Source organism: Eleginops maclovinus, chromosome 21, assembly GCF_036324505.1.
Source record: "Eleginops maclovinus isolate JMC-PN-2008 ecotype Puerto Natales chromosome 21, JC_Emac_rtc_rv5, whole genome shotgun sequence".
Lineage (NCBI taxonomy): Eukaryota > Metazoa > Chordata > Actinopteri > Perciformes > Eleginopidae > Eleginops > Eleginops maclovinus.
The window spans coordinates 12,859,690-12,872,731 of NC_086369.1; the positions used below are offsets into that span (position 1 = coordinate 12,859,690).

The window sequence follows — 13,042 nt, forward strand, 5'->3', positions numbered from 1 at the left end:
GCTTGTGTTGCTGCTATCTGGTGCGTACAGAGCACACATAAGGGAGAACAGAAATAGGCACATGGACACTCAGCCTCTACTTTAAAGGGATGGAGGCAGAATAGACAATAGAGAGCCTCAGGAAACAGCAGCGATCTAAACATAGCTGAGCATAAAAAAGCTTTTGTCCAAAAGCAGAAGAGGCAATTTCACCAGTGAACAGGCCTGTGATGAGACCCGATGAAGTGTTATCCCTAAAAGTGTAATTTAATCACACACACACACACACACACACACACACACACACACACACACACACACACACACACACACACACACACACACACACACACACACACACACACACACACACACACACACACACACACACACACACACACACACACACACACACACACACACACACACACACACACACACACACACACACACACACACACACAAACCGCAGTCAGTAAACTGGCTTGACCTCAGCTTCTTTGTTGTACGAACATAAACTGTAAGTCAAATCCGTTCCGGCAAAGCTAGAATAAACAGTAGACTGCTCCTGTTTCACTTTTGCAATAAATGCCCACGCTGCTCTGCTGGGATCCTACATCTAAAGCACTGATTTTTATCGCACCGCCCTAAAACACAGGAGCACACAATAGGACTGCTGGATTTTTATCATATTTACTTTTCATATTTTCTTTGCTGATAATGGCTGGTTTATCTCTGGAGTTCAGTGTTCACAGAAGTTTCTCTCTGCAATGTTTGGATAAAGCTGGTTCCAGCCAAGTGGCCTAAAGTCCAACTGAAGTCCCATGTTTCTGTGATAAAACATAATGTCAACAGGTCTTTTTTAATAGAATAAAGTTGGGGGAACATCAGCTTGTTATTCCCCTCTGTCTGAAACCACAGCCCAGTCTGCTCTGATTGGTTAGCTGGCTGGCTCTGTTGTATGTCCAACCCCTTAGCCTATCATGTACAATGTGTTGGAGCGCTGGCAAATAGAAGTTTGAGTATAACGTACAGTGATGTCATTATGTTTCTGAAGTAATCAAAGTAGTCCAATGGAGGCGTTTCAGGCAGCAGGGGAGTGTGTGGGAGAGAAACTCCCTCTGGAGGGAACTTTGAGATTCTAGCCTTTGCAGACGATTTACATATTGTACACAAAAGCCTATATAACACACTACAGGAAAGGGGAAACCCTAAAAAGGCATAATAGGGCCTCTTAGGGTTAACATAATCTGAAGTTGACTCAGTAGAGAGGAACACACACACTCAGACAGCAGGACCTGCATTAAACGCACACACGATACAAGATGAGCAAAGAGTTCAAAGGCAGCTCTTAATCATATATTGATCAATTTATTCATTCTGTCAGGACACGTTTCTCCGCTGTCCCAAAGTCTTACACAAAGAAGTCATTGTGAGATGTCCAATTTGTTTTGACCAGAAAACAGGAAAGAAAAGAAAACCAGTATGTGATCATGAAAACAGACACACATTCCCAGACTGCCCGCCATGACAGCCAGGACGCTTAAAGTTAGCTGAAGCCAATTTGATTAGCCAATTACCCATCAACATTTCCCAAATGTACCACTTGAATCTTTTAAAGGGTTTCCTCTGATTTAATTGTACCTGGAATTAAGGGGAGGGGATGTCGGGGTACACTTAAGATGTACAAAAATAAATCAAACAGTATTTTCAAGAGAAAACCTCCTCCTCAGGTTTGAGGGGTTCTGAAGCCACGTTGAGCAGAACTGGTTGGATGTACAGTAAATGCTTGCATGCACGTTGACACAGGCACTGATCTTGACTTGGTGTCTCACTTTGTGGGTCCTCAGTCAGGAGACAAAGAGCATTCTGGGAACTGTAAGCTCTCTCAACAAGGCAGTCAACAGGATAAAAAAAAAATGGTCTGTCCATTCACAAACAACCATTCAGAATGACCATCGGATGCACACTGAGGGGAATATGGGCCAAGGACAAAATAAATTCCAGTAACAAGCACTTAAGCTCATAATGCGCCTGATTTCTGCTGAATGGAAATGATTAACAAATATCTTAACACACAAAAATAGTGGCTTTACTCCAGAACCTTCCGACATGTTTTTAACGATACAATACATTACTCTCGATACAGGCTCGCCCTACTGTATATCTGTCCAGAATGGCTCAGCAAGCCAGTGCTGAGAACTCTGGGTAATGTAATAAGAAACATAAAATACCAAATCACAAGAAGCGCTCAATTAACTTCTTTTACAAACAAACAAAAGCGGTATACAAAATTAAAAAAACAAAAGTCCAAGAAAGAGCAGAACCGAACACAAGTAGTACGATGTATAATTAAGGCGAGTTAAAATATTGCAGAATAATTTGGCCCCTGTGTCTCAGACAGACTGCCACAACAGTCAGAGCTCCCCCACTCTTAATTGCTGCAAAGATCCAGAGAAGGGGAAGGAAGGATGAGCTGAAATGGAAAATAAAAAGTGATCCTCTTTGGAGAGAAATTGATTATTTGGTTTCGTTTGGTCTCTTTCTCACGAGCGTGTTAAAGGGAACAGTGAGGACCGCCTTTTGCAAATTAACTGAACAAAATAAAAGAGATATAAGATCGGTATTGTGATTAACTCGTGTCCATCCGAGACAGTTTATCTTTTGAGCACAGTATGAAGCGCAGGGGAGGGGGCAGAGATCAGAAAATATAAAACTGCTGTTTTCATCAACAGCCTGATATGACAGATGACAGCGCCTTGTGGGAGTGCGTCCTCTTTCTGATTAAGAGCAGTCGGGCAAAGAAATAAAAAGAGTTATGGGATAGGAAGTCAAGTTTCTGAGATACAAAGTGATAACGCCCCTCTTTTTTTACTGTCATTCCAAGCAAAGAAGATCCCCACAAGCTGCCCCCTCTGTTTGTTAAAAAGGCGGAGGTTATCGGAGTCAGCTTCAAGTCCTGGGGTCCCCGTATGCCTGAGGGGCCGCCTGTTTCTGAACCACAGCATCAGATCAGCCGAAAGGTGGAGGCGTGGCTGTCACTAAAGATGTCCAAAGTCCACTGTCCTCCTCTGTGAAAGGTGGGGTTGTCCTCCCTCGTCCCACCTACATCTCGTCCCGTTTCACACCCATTCCTGCATGGAGCGTTTGCAGTACAGTATGTGGCGCGGCGTGCCCTTCCTCTTGAACTGCACCACCGTGTAGACCAGCACCAACAGGCACAGCGCCAGCACGCAGGGGATGACGATGGCGATGGCCTTCACCGTGTTCGCCTCGTTGTCCAGCTCGATCACCACGTCCGTGTTGCCGTCGTCTGCCGGCGGCCGGGCGGGGTCGATGGGCGTCAGGTCGCAGCCCATGAAGTCTTTGAGGATGGAGCGTGGGTAGCCCGGCTCCACCCGCAGGAAGTGGTTGTTGAACTTCCAGTACTCCTTACCCTTGTAGAAGTAGGTGAAACCTGGAGGAGCAAAGAAAGGACATGTTATCTGGAGTTCGTTAACCCACTGGTTTCTATTGCTTAATGTCAGTTTTTCCTGAGGCAGTGACGTCAGAGTGCACTGAAACTCATGGGGTACACAAGTCAGCAACAAGCTTTTCAGGGTGTGTTCACAGCTGCTCTTTAAAAACATATTCAAATATATTAAAATCAAGCGATAACGGACAACAAGCGATCCAATCGATTCAAAATACACTGGATAAAACAATGACACTTACGTTGAAGTGATGGAAAGGTTCACACTTTAATTTGTCTTAGTGGAAGAAGATATAAATATCTCTGCAAGTTGGATTTCTTATCTGTTTAAATATCTAAGTTTTAAAACTTCATTTAAAAAGTGCATCCTGAATTATACTTTAGTAAAGGCATCATTTGTGCTAGCAAAACGTACTTGCTGCTGGATTCCTTTTAAAGGTTTATACATTATATTATTTGAGCATGATTACTGCTGCAGTAACATGAAAGCAGCTTCTAAATGAGGTTCTCTTTACTACTTTATACATTCAGTCATTTCATCCATAACAAAGCATCCTATGAAATAAGATAATGTGATAAATATTTATCTGTACAAAAACTAGTGCCACACAATGCAGTTATTTGTGGAGAAACAAAATAAAACATGCTGTAATGTCTTGCACTGACGAGATGTGTTTCTGTGCGCCATGCAGGACAACGTGCAGCTCACTCCAAGAGGAGCATCTTCTACCAACAGAAAAAATAGAAATGGAACTGAAATCAAAGTGACAATAACCTGGCTGTCGGTAAGAGAGCGCACCTCAGACAATTGTTTTTGCCGTTTCCATTTGAGCTCTATTGTTCAGCTGAGGTGTCTCTCTCTGTCCCTCGGGACTCATTATATCTGGTCATAAAGGAGGAAACACACCCAGCCAGGAGCCAGAGCCCACAGCTCATATCACACAACAACAACAACAACAGAAGTCATTGAGAGCCCTGCTGCTGCGGTGCTTTCTATGAAGAGTGAACATTTGAGGGGGGGGGGGGCAATTATTCTGATGTCACACAAGTTCATTAGTTCACTTACAGTGAGTCAGTGTTTATTTTGCATGCCCTCCCCTAGAGGAGAACACACTTTGTTTGAGTCAAAAGCAATTAAAATGAGGGCAGAAGATAACAAATATGATTCAGAAACCCATGCCGACAAACAGTGCGACACAAAATAAATCGCAGTATAATAAATCAAGAAAGGCATTACATTTAAACCCCTTGATATGACCTCTCCTCCTTTGCCAGATTTGAATGTGTCCCTGGTTGTGAGAATATGTTCTGTGTTCTTCTCCTGGCCCCTTTAACGCCGTGTTTCTCACTATTTATTATTAATGCACAGGCTTCTTCTCTGGGAAAAATAGGCTAGGTATTGCTCCAGATTTCCAGTTATATGGCAAGAAGGCTATTGTAAAAGCCAGGTCCTCTTTAAATCACTTGAGGTGGAGATGTTTCTTGTGAGGAAGCCCAGAACGAAGCTTTAAAAGATTCATCTGGAAGGGGGAGGACATGATCAAACCTCATAAAGGAGGCAGGAAGACTTCCACCAAAGCAGCTGAAGTGCTCAAATATGCCCTCTTGTATGAGAGAATGACAAACGTATAAAAACAGAAGATATCAGTGAATACCTTTTTGGTGTTCAATTGTGTTTTTTTGTGCCTATACAGCAGACATCGTTCAACTGATCCATGAGCAGTAGGAAACCACTGCTATCATTTTGGGAAAAACACTAACTGGCTATTTTGCCAAAAGGTAGTTTGAGCCAGGATCCGATTAGCTTAGCCAAATAGTAAAATTAGATTATTATAAAGACTGGAGGCATGGGGAAACTCTTATATACCACGGCATTATCTTTACAAATGAAAGCATGTTATCTTTTAAATTGCGTCTTAAAATGCATTAAATGTCATTCTCCTAAAAGGAAGCAAGAAGCATTTCCTGGAGTCCTGCACTTCAAATAGTTACTCATTGTTTTTACATTTTGGTTTTCCACAAATGTGGCTCCATGGCATGCTAAGCTAAGCTATATACTTAGCAGTCAGACCTAAAAGTGGTATCAATCCTTTGATATAACTCTTGTACACAACACACTTCCAAACCTCACTTGAGGCTCAGATGAGTTTTATGAGTATTTTTCCTCCAATCTGGCCTCTGCAACAGTTTTCTCGCACATTAAACTCAAATGAGGTGGATTTATTGAGCGACTGAAAGATCCGGATGAAGCAACAGATAAATGTTGAGCATGAATATTAAGAGAGGGAGAGAGAAGGGAGGTAGGAGGTGAGGCAGCCTGAGCTTGGTGGGTCAGAGCCAGGTCATCATCGCCTTGGGGTCCGCTGCTCTGCAACATGTTCACACACCATCATCATCAAACTCAATTACGCCTGTTATCTGGGTCAAAGTCATGAGCGTGCCACTTGACACACTGTCTGCAAACAGATAGCCAGACCAACACCAGGCAGAACCATTTTCATATATGTGTGATGCACACATCATCCCCAACCTTCATGCTTCGGTTGATGCCCGCTCCACCTGGACACGCCCGGCTACAGATCTGGCAGCAGATCCACAGCACAGATGGCCAGAGCCTCGGCACCACCTGCCCTGCTTTTTCCAACCCAGGCGATGCCAAGACCAGGCCCGAGCCCACCTGGCATTATCATCCAATAGAAGAAGCTCTTTACGTCTTCACACTGTCAGGCTAGCCTATGGGAGAGGTGTTAGAGATTTTTAAATCCCGCCTCCCCCACCCTTGGCGAGGACCAACTGGCTGAAACCGGAATGAGGGCCCAGCGGTGGTCTTGTCCTTTCTGCTTTCCACAATCCTGCTCCAACTGGGTCTCATGGAGCAGGATGGACTGATTATGGAACATTGTGCTCGTGAAACAATTCAAAACTGACCTCTTTTCATCTTTTATTTGCTGTACACTATTTACTGTACTACAGCACTATCGGTCTGTTTTCACCTGATATAGCATGCATGGAAGCGTGCCACCCACTAAACCTCAGTATAATAACTGGGGCAAATTTCAATCAATGCTACCCTGGATTACCTCCCGCGTAGCGTGTGCCAGTGACCGGCTGAAATCAATGCTGCTGGCACATGAAGCGTGGTGTTGTTGCCAAATCAGAGTATCAGGCAGGACAACTCGTACCGTTGGCTTTGTCCACGAAGGCCCCCTGTGGCGAATCAGGCACACCTCTCCACACTGTCACAGGCTTCGGGTAGCCGGGGTCCATGGTTCTCATATCCTCATTGTAACGCCAGTACCTAAAGGGGAACAAATGATGAGCAGCGGGAACACAAAGCAGGCAGTGTATCTCTATGCAGGCAGAAGGAAATAGGTGACAACAGATGGTGATTCATTTCATGTGTTGTATCGTAGCACCATATGTCAAACTGTTCTTTTTTTTAATCTGCCCTCCAACTTTATAATGCGATGCTAATTATCAATCACATGCAGCGACCTTCAGCAGCACCACATGCAAGACCTCCAATCCCATCATCAAATCAGCAAATGATCACCAATGAAGAGGCCCTAATATAATGGTCTGCAAAGGCTAAAATCTTCAAGTTCGCTCGAGTTTCCCTCCCACCTCCCGCCTGAAACACCTCCATTGGACTCCTTTGTTTACTTCCGTAACATAGAGACATCATTAGCTAAGACTTTTTGTGCAGCCCTAGCACTTTCTCCATTGCACACACCTGTCCCCTTTGAAGAAGTAGGTCTTGGCCACGTCCTCCCACCACACGGCGGTCTCGATGCTCTGGGCCGGCATGCCGTTTCCGAACTGGGCGATGTCTTTGGGGTATCCAGACTGCAACACTGTGTCCTTAAAGACCCAGAACTGCTTCCCTGCACACCGAGCAAGAGAAAGGGAAAATAAATTAGATGAAGAAGGACAAGAAACAGCTGGGATTACCCTCCAGGAGCAAAACACGAGAAGGGCAGAATTCCAAGGACAGACACAAGCCTTGTAACAAATGGCAGGCAATAACCTGTTGCCTTGTATTACTCTTTTTGAAGTTGATGTTCTGCTAATTTAAAATAGGACACACGTCGTGACAAGCTCTCCTTGCCCTTGCCTCAAGGCACTCTAGGAACTTTTGAGCATTGGCAAACTGATCTGTTAACACTCAGCTGAGAAAATAAGAAATGGCAATGACCCTCATGGGAAAATGTGCGACCAGAGACAAATTAGAATATCTGAGTGATTTCGAGCCCATAGGATTAAAACAAATCCATGAAGTTAAAGAAGAGGACTTCCTGCTTAAAAATGCAAAAACATGTCACATGTTTCTATTTTTCAGATCATATTACATTTTGCAATTTTTGGTTTGACCCTCTCTCTCTTCCGGTGAAGTGTTTAGGGTTAGAGAGGCCAATTGTGACACAGTGTGACCCCGGGAAGTGCTTTTTTGCGTCATTTGTGGAGGCGTAGGGTGTTCCGACAGGAAGTGGGTGGGAAGTGATGGGAAGGTGAAGTGTGTCGCTAGAGAGAGGAGGAAGTTGAGGAGGAGGAATGACGAAGGCAGAGAGCATAAAAACTATGAATATCGATTAAAGACTTGTAGCCCTTTTTGCAAAATCATTTCACACAGACACTTTTTTGAGTCATAATCCTTTGAGACAATTCCATTTCATTAATCAGTGAAATGAGGCTTCAGGCTGTCAGCATTCATTATTCCATAGAGTGGAAACAATGTTCACAAAGAACATGGATAAGATCAAATCCATAAAAAAGAAAAGAAAATCTCAAATAACAAAATATAGATCTGTCCCTTTCTGGGAGTTTAAACTAAGCTTGTTCAAGTAAAGATGAGCAGAAAAAACATGAAAGGTTTAAAAAAATACCATGTGTATGTATTCAATTAACAACTGTTAAATAAATCAGGTTGTACTTTTTACCCTACATGAATGGCAGATAGATTATGATTCACTTTTGCGAGGTCAGCTGTAAGATGACCGGCACAATTGCAGGAAAAGGGTGGGAAATAAAGCCCTCTTAATCCCGGCACTCATGCTTTAGCCTCATAAAGACAACAAATCTGACATTCAGCCTTCATGGAGTGTTTACTCTATACGGCTAAAGGGGAAGAAGGGAGATTTATAGATGGAGAGATAGGACGGCTGCAGTGGCCTCTTTTTGGAGAGGAAATTCCTGTCGTTTCACCTCTTTCCTTCACAGTTCTCATTCTGGGTCACACTTCCTCTGGCGCTGACACACACACATACACACACCGCACCCTCAGATTATCCCATCCACAAAAGTTCAACTTGATTCAGAAAAAACAACCTAAAAAAAAAGCTCTCCTATCTTCTTAGGATTCTTCTTGTTTTAAAAAATGAAGTTGACTCTTTTTGCCCTCCACATAAAAGTCTGGCTTCATCTTCAGAGCAGTGAGGGCAGCTTTGATGTAGTGGCAGCTCTGGCGTCTGCTTCAGTGGAACCACTAATCCCCCTGCCTGCCCTCAACACTGTATGAAGAGGGATATATACTGTAGGATGAAGATCGGTTCCAAAAAGAGAACCTTCCTCCTTTAACAGGCCACACACAAACACATACCGTACAGCCAAATTAAACGCATGTGCATTCGGTGTCACATAATCAATGTGTATTAAAAGCAGCATTACAGTAAAGCAGACTGTTGTTCTTTTATTTTCACAGTTTTTGGAAGCATCAAGGTCTTTGGCGACGTTTGGCTTTTCTCCATTTAAGTTAAAAATAAAGAAGACTTTAAATGTGCAATAAGCATATGTCTGCAAACGTATGCCCTGCTGATTAATCGCCTTGCTCTAATCCTAAATAACACACTCTCAGACATGCCTGCAGGAGGTAAATGAAACTCTGTCTGTTCTTAGACACGAAAAGCAGCAATCAGGCTCTGATTGGATCCTGCTTCCCGAGGGGAAATACATTAAGACATATAGATCTTGCTGCATGTGTAGGGGCTGTTATGAAACCTTGCTACTGCAAAAAATGTTGTTTGATTAACTTCATTGTAGTTCAAAATGCAACCTCTGTTTGCGATTTAGTATAATGGAATAGTGTAACCTATAGAGCTGCATGCCTTTATGTTGATACTATCTGTTAGAAAGCCGACTACACCTTCCTAAGGTCTGGAAACAGGCAAACATGGCCTCAAAATTGGCAGGAATCCCGACTGTGGGAATGAAGAACACATGCTCAATCTATTTCTAATGAAAGCCAGTGGTGTCTGCTCACTGACCTGCCCTCAGATGGTCGAACAGCGCTAAGCTAATCAGTGTCTCAGCCATGACTTCAGTGCGACCTACACTCTGAAGCCTCCATCTGTGCATTTGACTTCAGGAGAATTCATCAGACAAGGCGCTTTTAGACGAGGACCTGCATTAGTATCCTGACCGACTTTCTTACTAATGTTTTGTTCCAAATAGGGACAGACAGACAGAATAAGGCCTTCTGGGAAATCAGCTGTGCGTGTTCAAATGAAAAATAGCATTCTGTTAGTAGAAGTTTCTATAAATCTGTGCGCAATCCTGTTGCTACCCACCGCGGGGTAGGGAGCGGGTTGTTGGAGGATGAAGCAGCGGAATCAAACGTGGAGAGATCGCGGCGCACGCGAGACCAGCAGTGCTTCCAGGAATTGTTTGTTGTTGATAATAGAAACATGTCGGAGTGGAGATTAGTCGTTTTTATCTCAGCGGACCTTCATTGCTTACCTCTCCTTTCATCAACACCCTCTCTCTCTGTCTGTTTCGCTCTCTGGAGTGGCTTTTTGGATTTAGAGATAATTAGTCTAGATTTGAATATGTGGACAAATCTGTTCAGAGAGGTAAATAATTAAAACTATATCAGACGGTGAGTAGTGAAGCTCTTTGCCCCCTGATTTCTATGTATTTTAAAACATGTTGAGCTACAGTTGGAGATTTAACCTCAAACATACATCCAGCAGCAGATTATGCTGGATTTTCCAACCAAGAGGGCCAAACGTTGAATTAATCTTTTACAGATTTATGTTGAACTCTCACACAGATAAGATCAAGGCAGTCCTTTGAGTGAACATGAGTTCATATAGCAGTGATTAAAGATTACAAAACGTGTGTTGCCTTCTATGATCACAAAAAGAAAACAGAGCCCGAATATTAAACACATGTGCATTAAACAAAATGTGTTTTTGGGCTAAGATGAATTAAATCAAAGCTTCACTCACAAGCGATGGTGGTGGGGAATCGTGCGGGCTTACCTTTGAAGAAGACGAACTTGCCCTCGCTGTTCTCGTAGACGGCGTCAATCTTAGGCGGCAGGCCCCTCCAGAAGACACTGATGAGCATGGGGTACCCCGGCATCACGGAGTTATCTCTCACCCGCCAAAACCAGTGATCCTGAAAGAGAAGAAAGGACGCTGTTCAAAATAAAAGGCTAATATTAAACAAAGCATGAATTAAATAGTGATGACGAACATGTACATCAGTTTGTGAGTATAAACGTAAAAATGAAAAGCAGTTCCCAAACAGCGTTCATTTTTAGCTATATGTGGTACTACTAGTTGTTTTCTGTAGCAATTTATAGGGGAAGAGTGTTTTTCCAGGTGGGGAAAACCATTCAATAATTTGGTACCCCAAAATTGTGAGAGAGGAAGTTCTGATTAACAGAATGAAACTGTGATTTCCCTTTAAAGTAGGTTTTGAAGTGCTACTGTTGTATTCCCATTACCTGAAAGTATTCTGTAGGTAAAAACACATATTTGATAAATGTTGAGGTCATGAAAAGTGAGAATCTGGAGCTTCTGATACAGAGGAGCAGATGAAATGTGTGATCTGGTTGCAATCCTAACAGATCGTTCTGGAGGGCCACAACGTTCGGTGAATTAGAACATCTGATGGAGGTGAGTTGAGGCCAGCTCCTCACTTTCACACCTGCTGGCGACGATCACTTCAAGCTGCTGCTTTGATATCTCTGATGGCATTAAGATCTGCGTTTACTTTCTCAGGTTGCTGAGGAAAGCCCATGAGGCCACCGCTACGCACACAGAACATACTGGGAAATCCATCAAGGAACGGGGGCAGAGTGATAGCCAGGAGCTTTATGGGAAGCCAAGGGGCTCCGATTTCCTTCGGAGGGTGTGTGGGGAAGGGGAGACGTGAGCGCGGCCAAGTGGAAGGTGTGTCTTTTTGATGTTGGATGAAACTTGATGACAGAGGGGAGGCCCAGCTGTGAAAGCCATTAGGACACAGAGAGATGTCCCACCCTTTGGCAATAAACGGTCAATTGCGTTTTGGATGGCCAGAAAGCCTGACCTCATAGCGAGGGACGTAGAGACAGAGTGAGGGGAGACGAGACATCATCCCACCCCGCCTCACTCACACTGAAAGCTACATAAACAGGCCATTTATCAAACACTCCCTCACTTCTCTCCTCCTCTCTCTCCCCGTCTAATCCAATTGTTTCTCCTGGACTCTCCTCTCTCCCTGGACTCTTCCTCCTCTTTCTTTTCATTTCCCCTTGTCCCTCATTCCAATTCCTCCTCTCTTCCTTTCCCTCTACCTACTGCCTCCACGGATTTCAGTTGTTCATTTCTACTGTACATGGCCTAGCCAGTAATTGGAAACAGATCAAACTGTGAAATTGGATCCATTAAAATTCCCTTTTGACTTTATACAGAATGTCCCTTCTTGTACCTGAATGCTCGACCTGCCTGGGCTCCACCTCTAGGCGATTTTAAGCTTTGCAATAAGACAAAAGTCTATAATAACCACAACAAATATAGTTTAAACAGAAATAGGAAATACTATTTATTTTCTCTGCTTTTAGAGACAGGCTCGCCATGCATACTCTGTCATGATAACGCATAAAGTTGGATTAGCTCTTTCTAAGTTCTGAACGGCGTTAACAAAGTGTACGTACCATGTTGAAAGTGAGGCAGAAACTAGAGAGAGAATTTTTTCCAAAAGAGAAGATTATCTTTTTCAGGTGACTCATTAGAAGTAGACTTAAAGAGCAGCTACCAATCTTTCACATGATCAATCAGAGAAGAGCCAATCAGACACAAGGATAAACCTGATCTATAATCTTCATTTCTTTATGAAAAATCCTCACATTTTCTAATTTTATTTCAGAACCTCAAACCAGCCAACATCAAGGTCGACCCCCGGTGAGCAACTGCTGCCGCCATGTGTGTGTTGGTGTTACGACGACCGTGTTGCTCACCTCTCACTCGGCTAATGTGACGCACACACTTGCCTTGACTGAGAGCAGACTGCAGGTGTAAATAATTCAGAGGTGTGGAGGATTGGGGTTGAAGCCTGAGAACACATCATCCATCAGTATTGCTTTACACAATCAGCTTTTACTGAGGAAAAGAACTGCAGAGGAGTTGTTGTTGTTGTTGTTGTTGTTGTGTTTTCTCAACTAGAAGCTACAATACAGAATGGGAAACCTCTCTTCAAGCTTAAGCTATAAGCAATTGTTCAGCTGTTTAACCTGCAGATTTGATCCTTATATGGAAGTTCTTTCTTCCTACTTATTCAAGAGGAGAGACATTGAGAAGAGGGGACAGCTCACTGCCCCGTTGGACACCG

At 43.4% G+C, this 13,042-nt stretch overlaps 1 protein-coding gene across 4 annotated transcripts in view; it reads right to left on the reverse strand.

The window, feature by feature from the left end:
* Nucleotides 1–1,330: 1,330 nt before the first annotated feature.
* LOC134858051 (matrix metalloproteinase-16-like) overlaps nt 1,331–13,042 on the reverse strand; it is a 65,204-nt gene continuing 53,492 nt past the window's right edge. For all 4 annotated transcript variants that reach the window (XM_063873915.1, XM_063873916.1, XM_063873913.1 and 1 more), the window contains 4 exons: nt 10,708–10,846; nt 7,185–7,335; nt 6,634–6,749; nt 1,331–3,436 (listed from right to left, as the gene is read on the reverse strand). In XM_063873915.1, the coding sequence (XP_063729985.1) occupies nt 3,102–3,436; nt 6,634–6,749; nt 7,185–7,335; nt 10,708–10,846 (741 nt within the window). In that variant the 3' untranslated portion in view covers nt 1,331–3,101. The remainder of the gene's footprint in view (nt 3,437–6,633; nt 6,750–7,184; nt 7,336–10,707; nt 10,847–13,042) is intronic.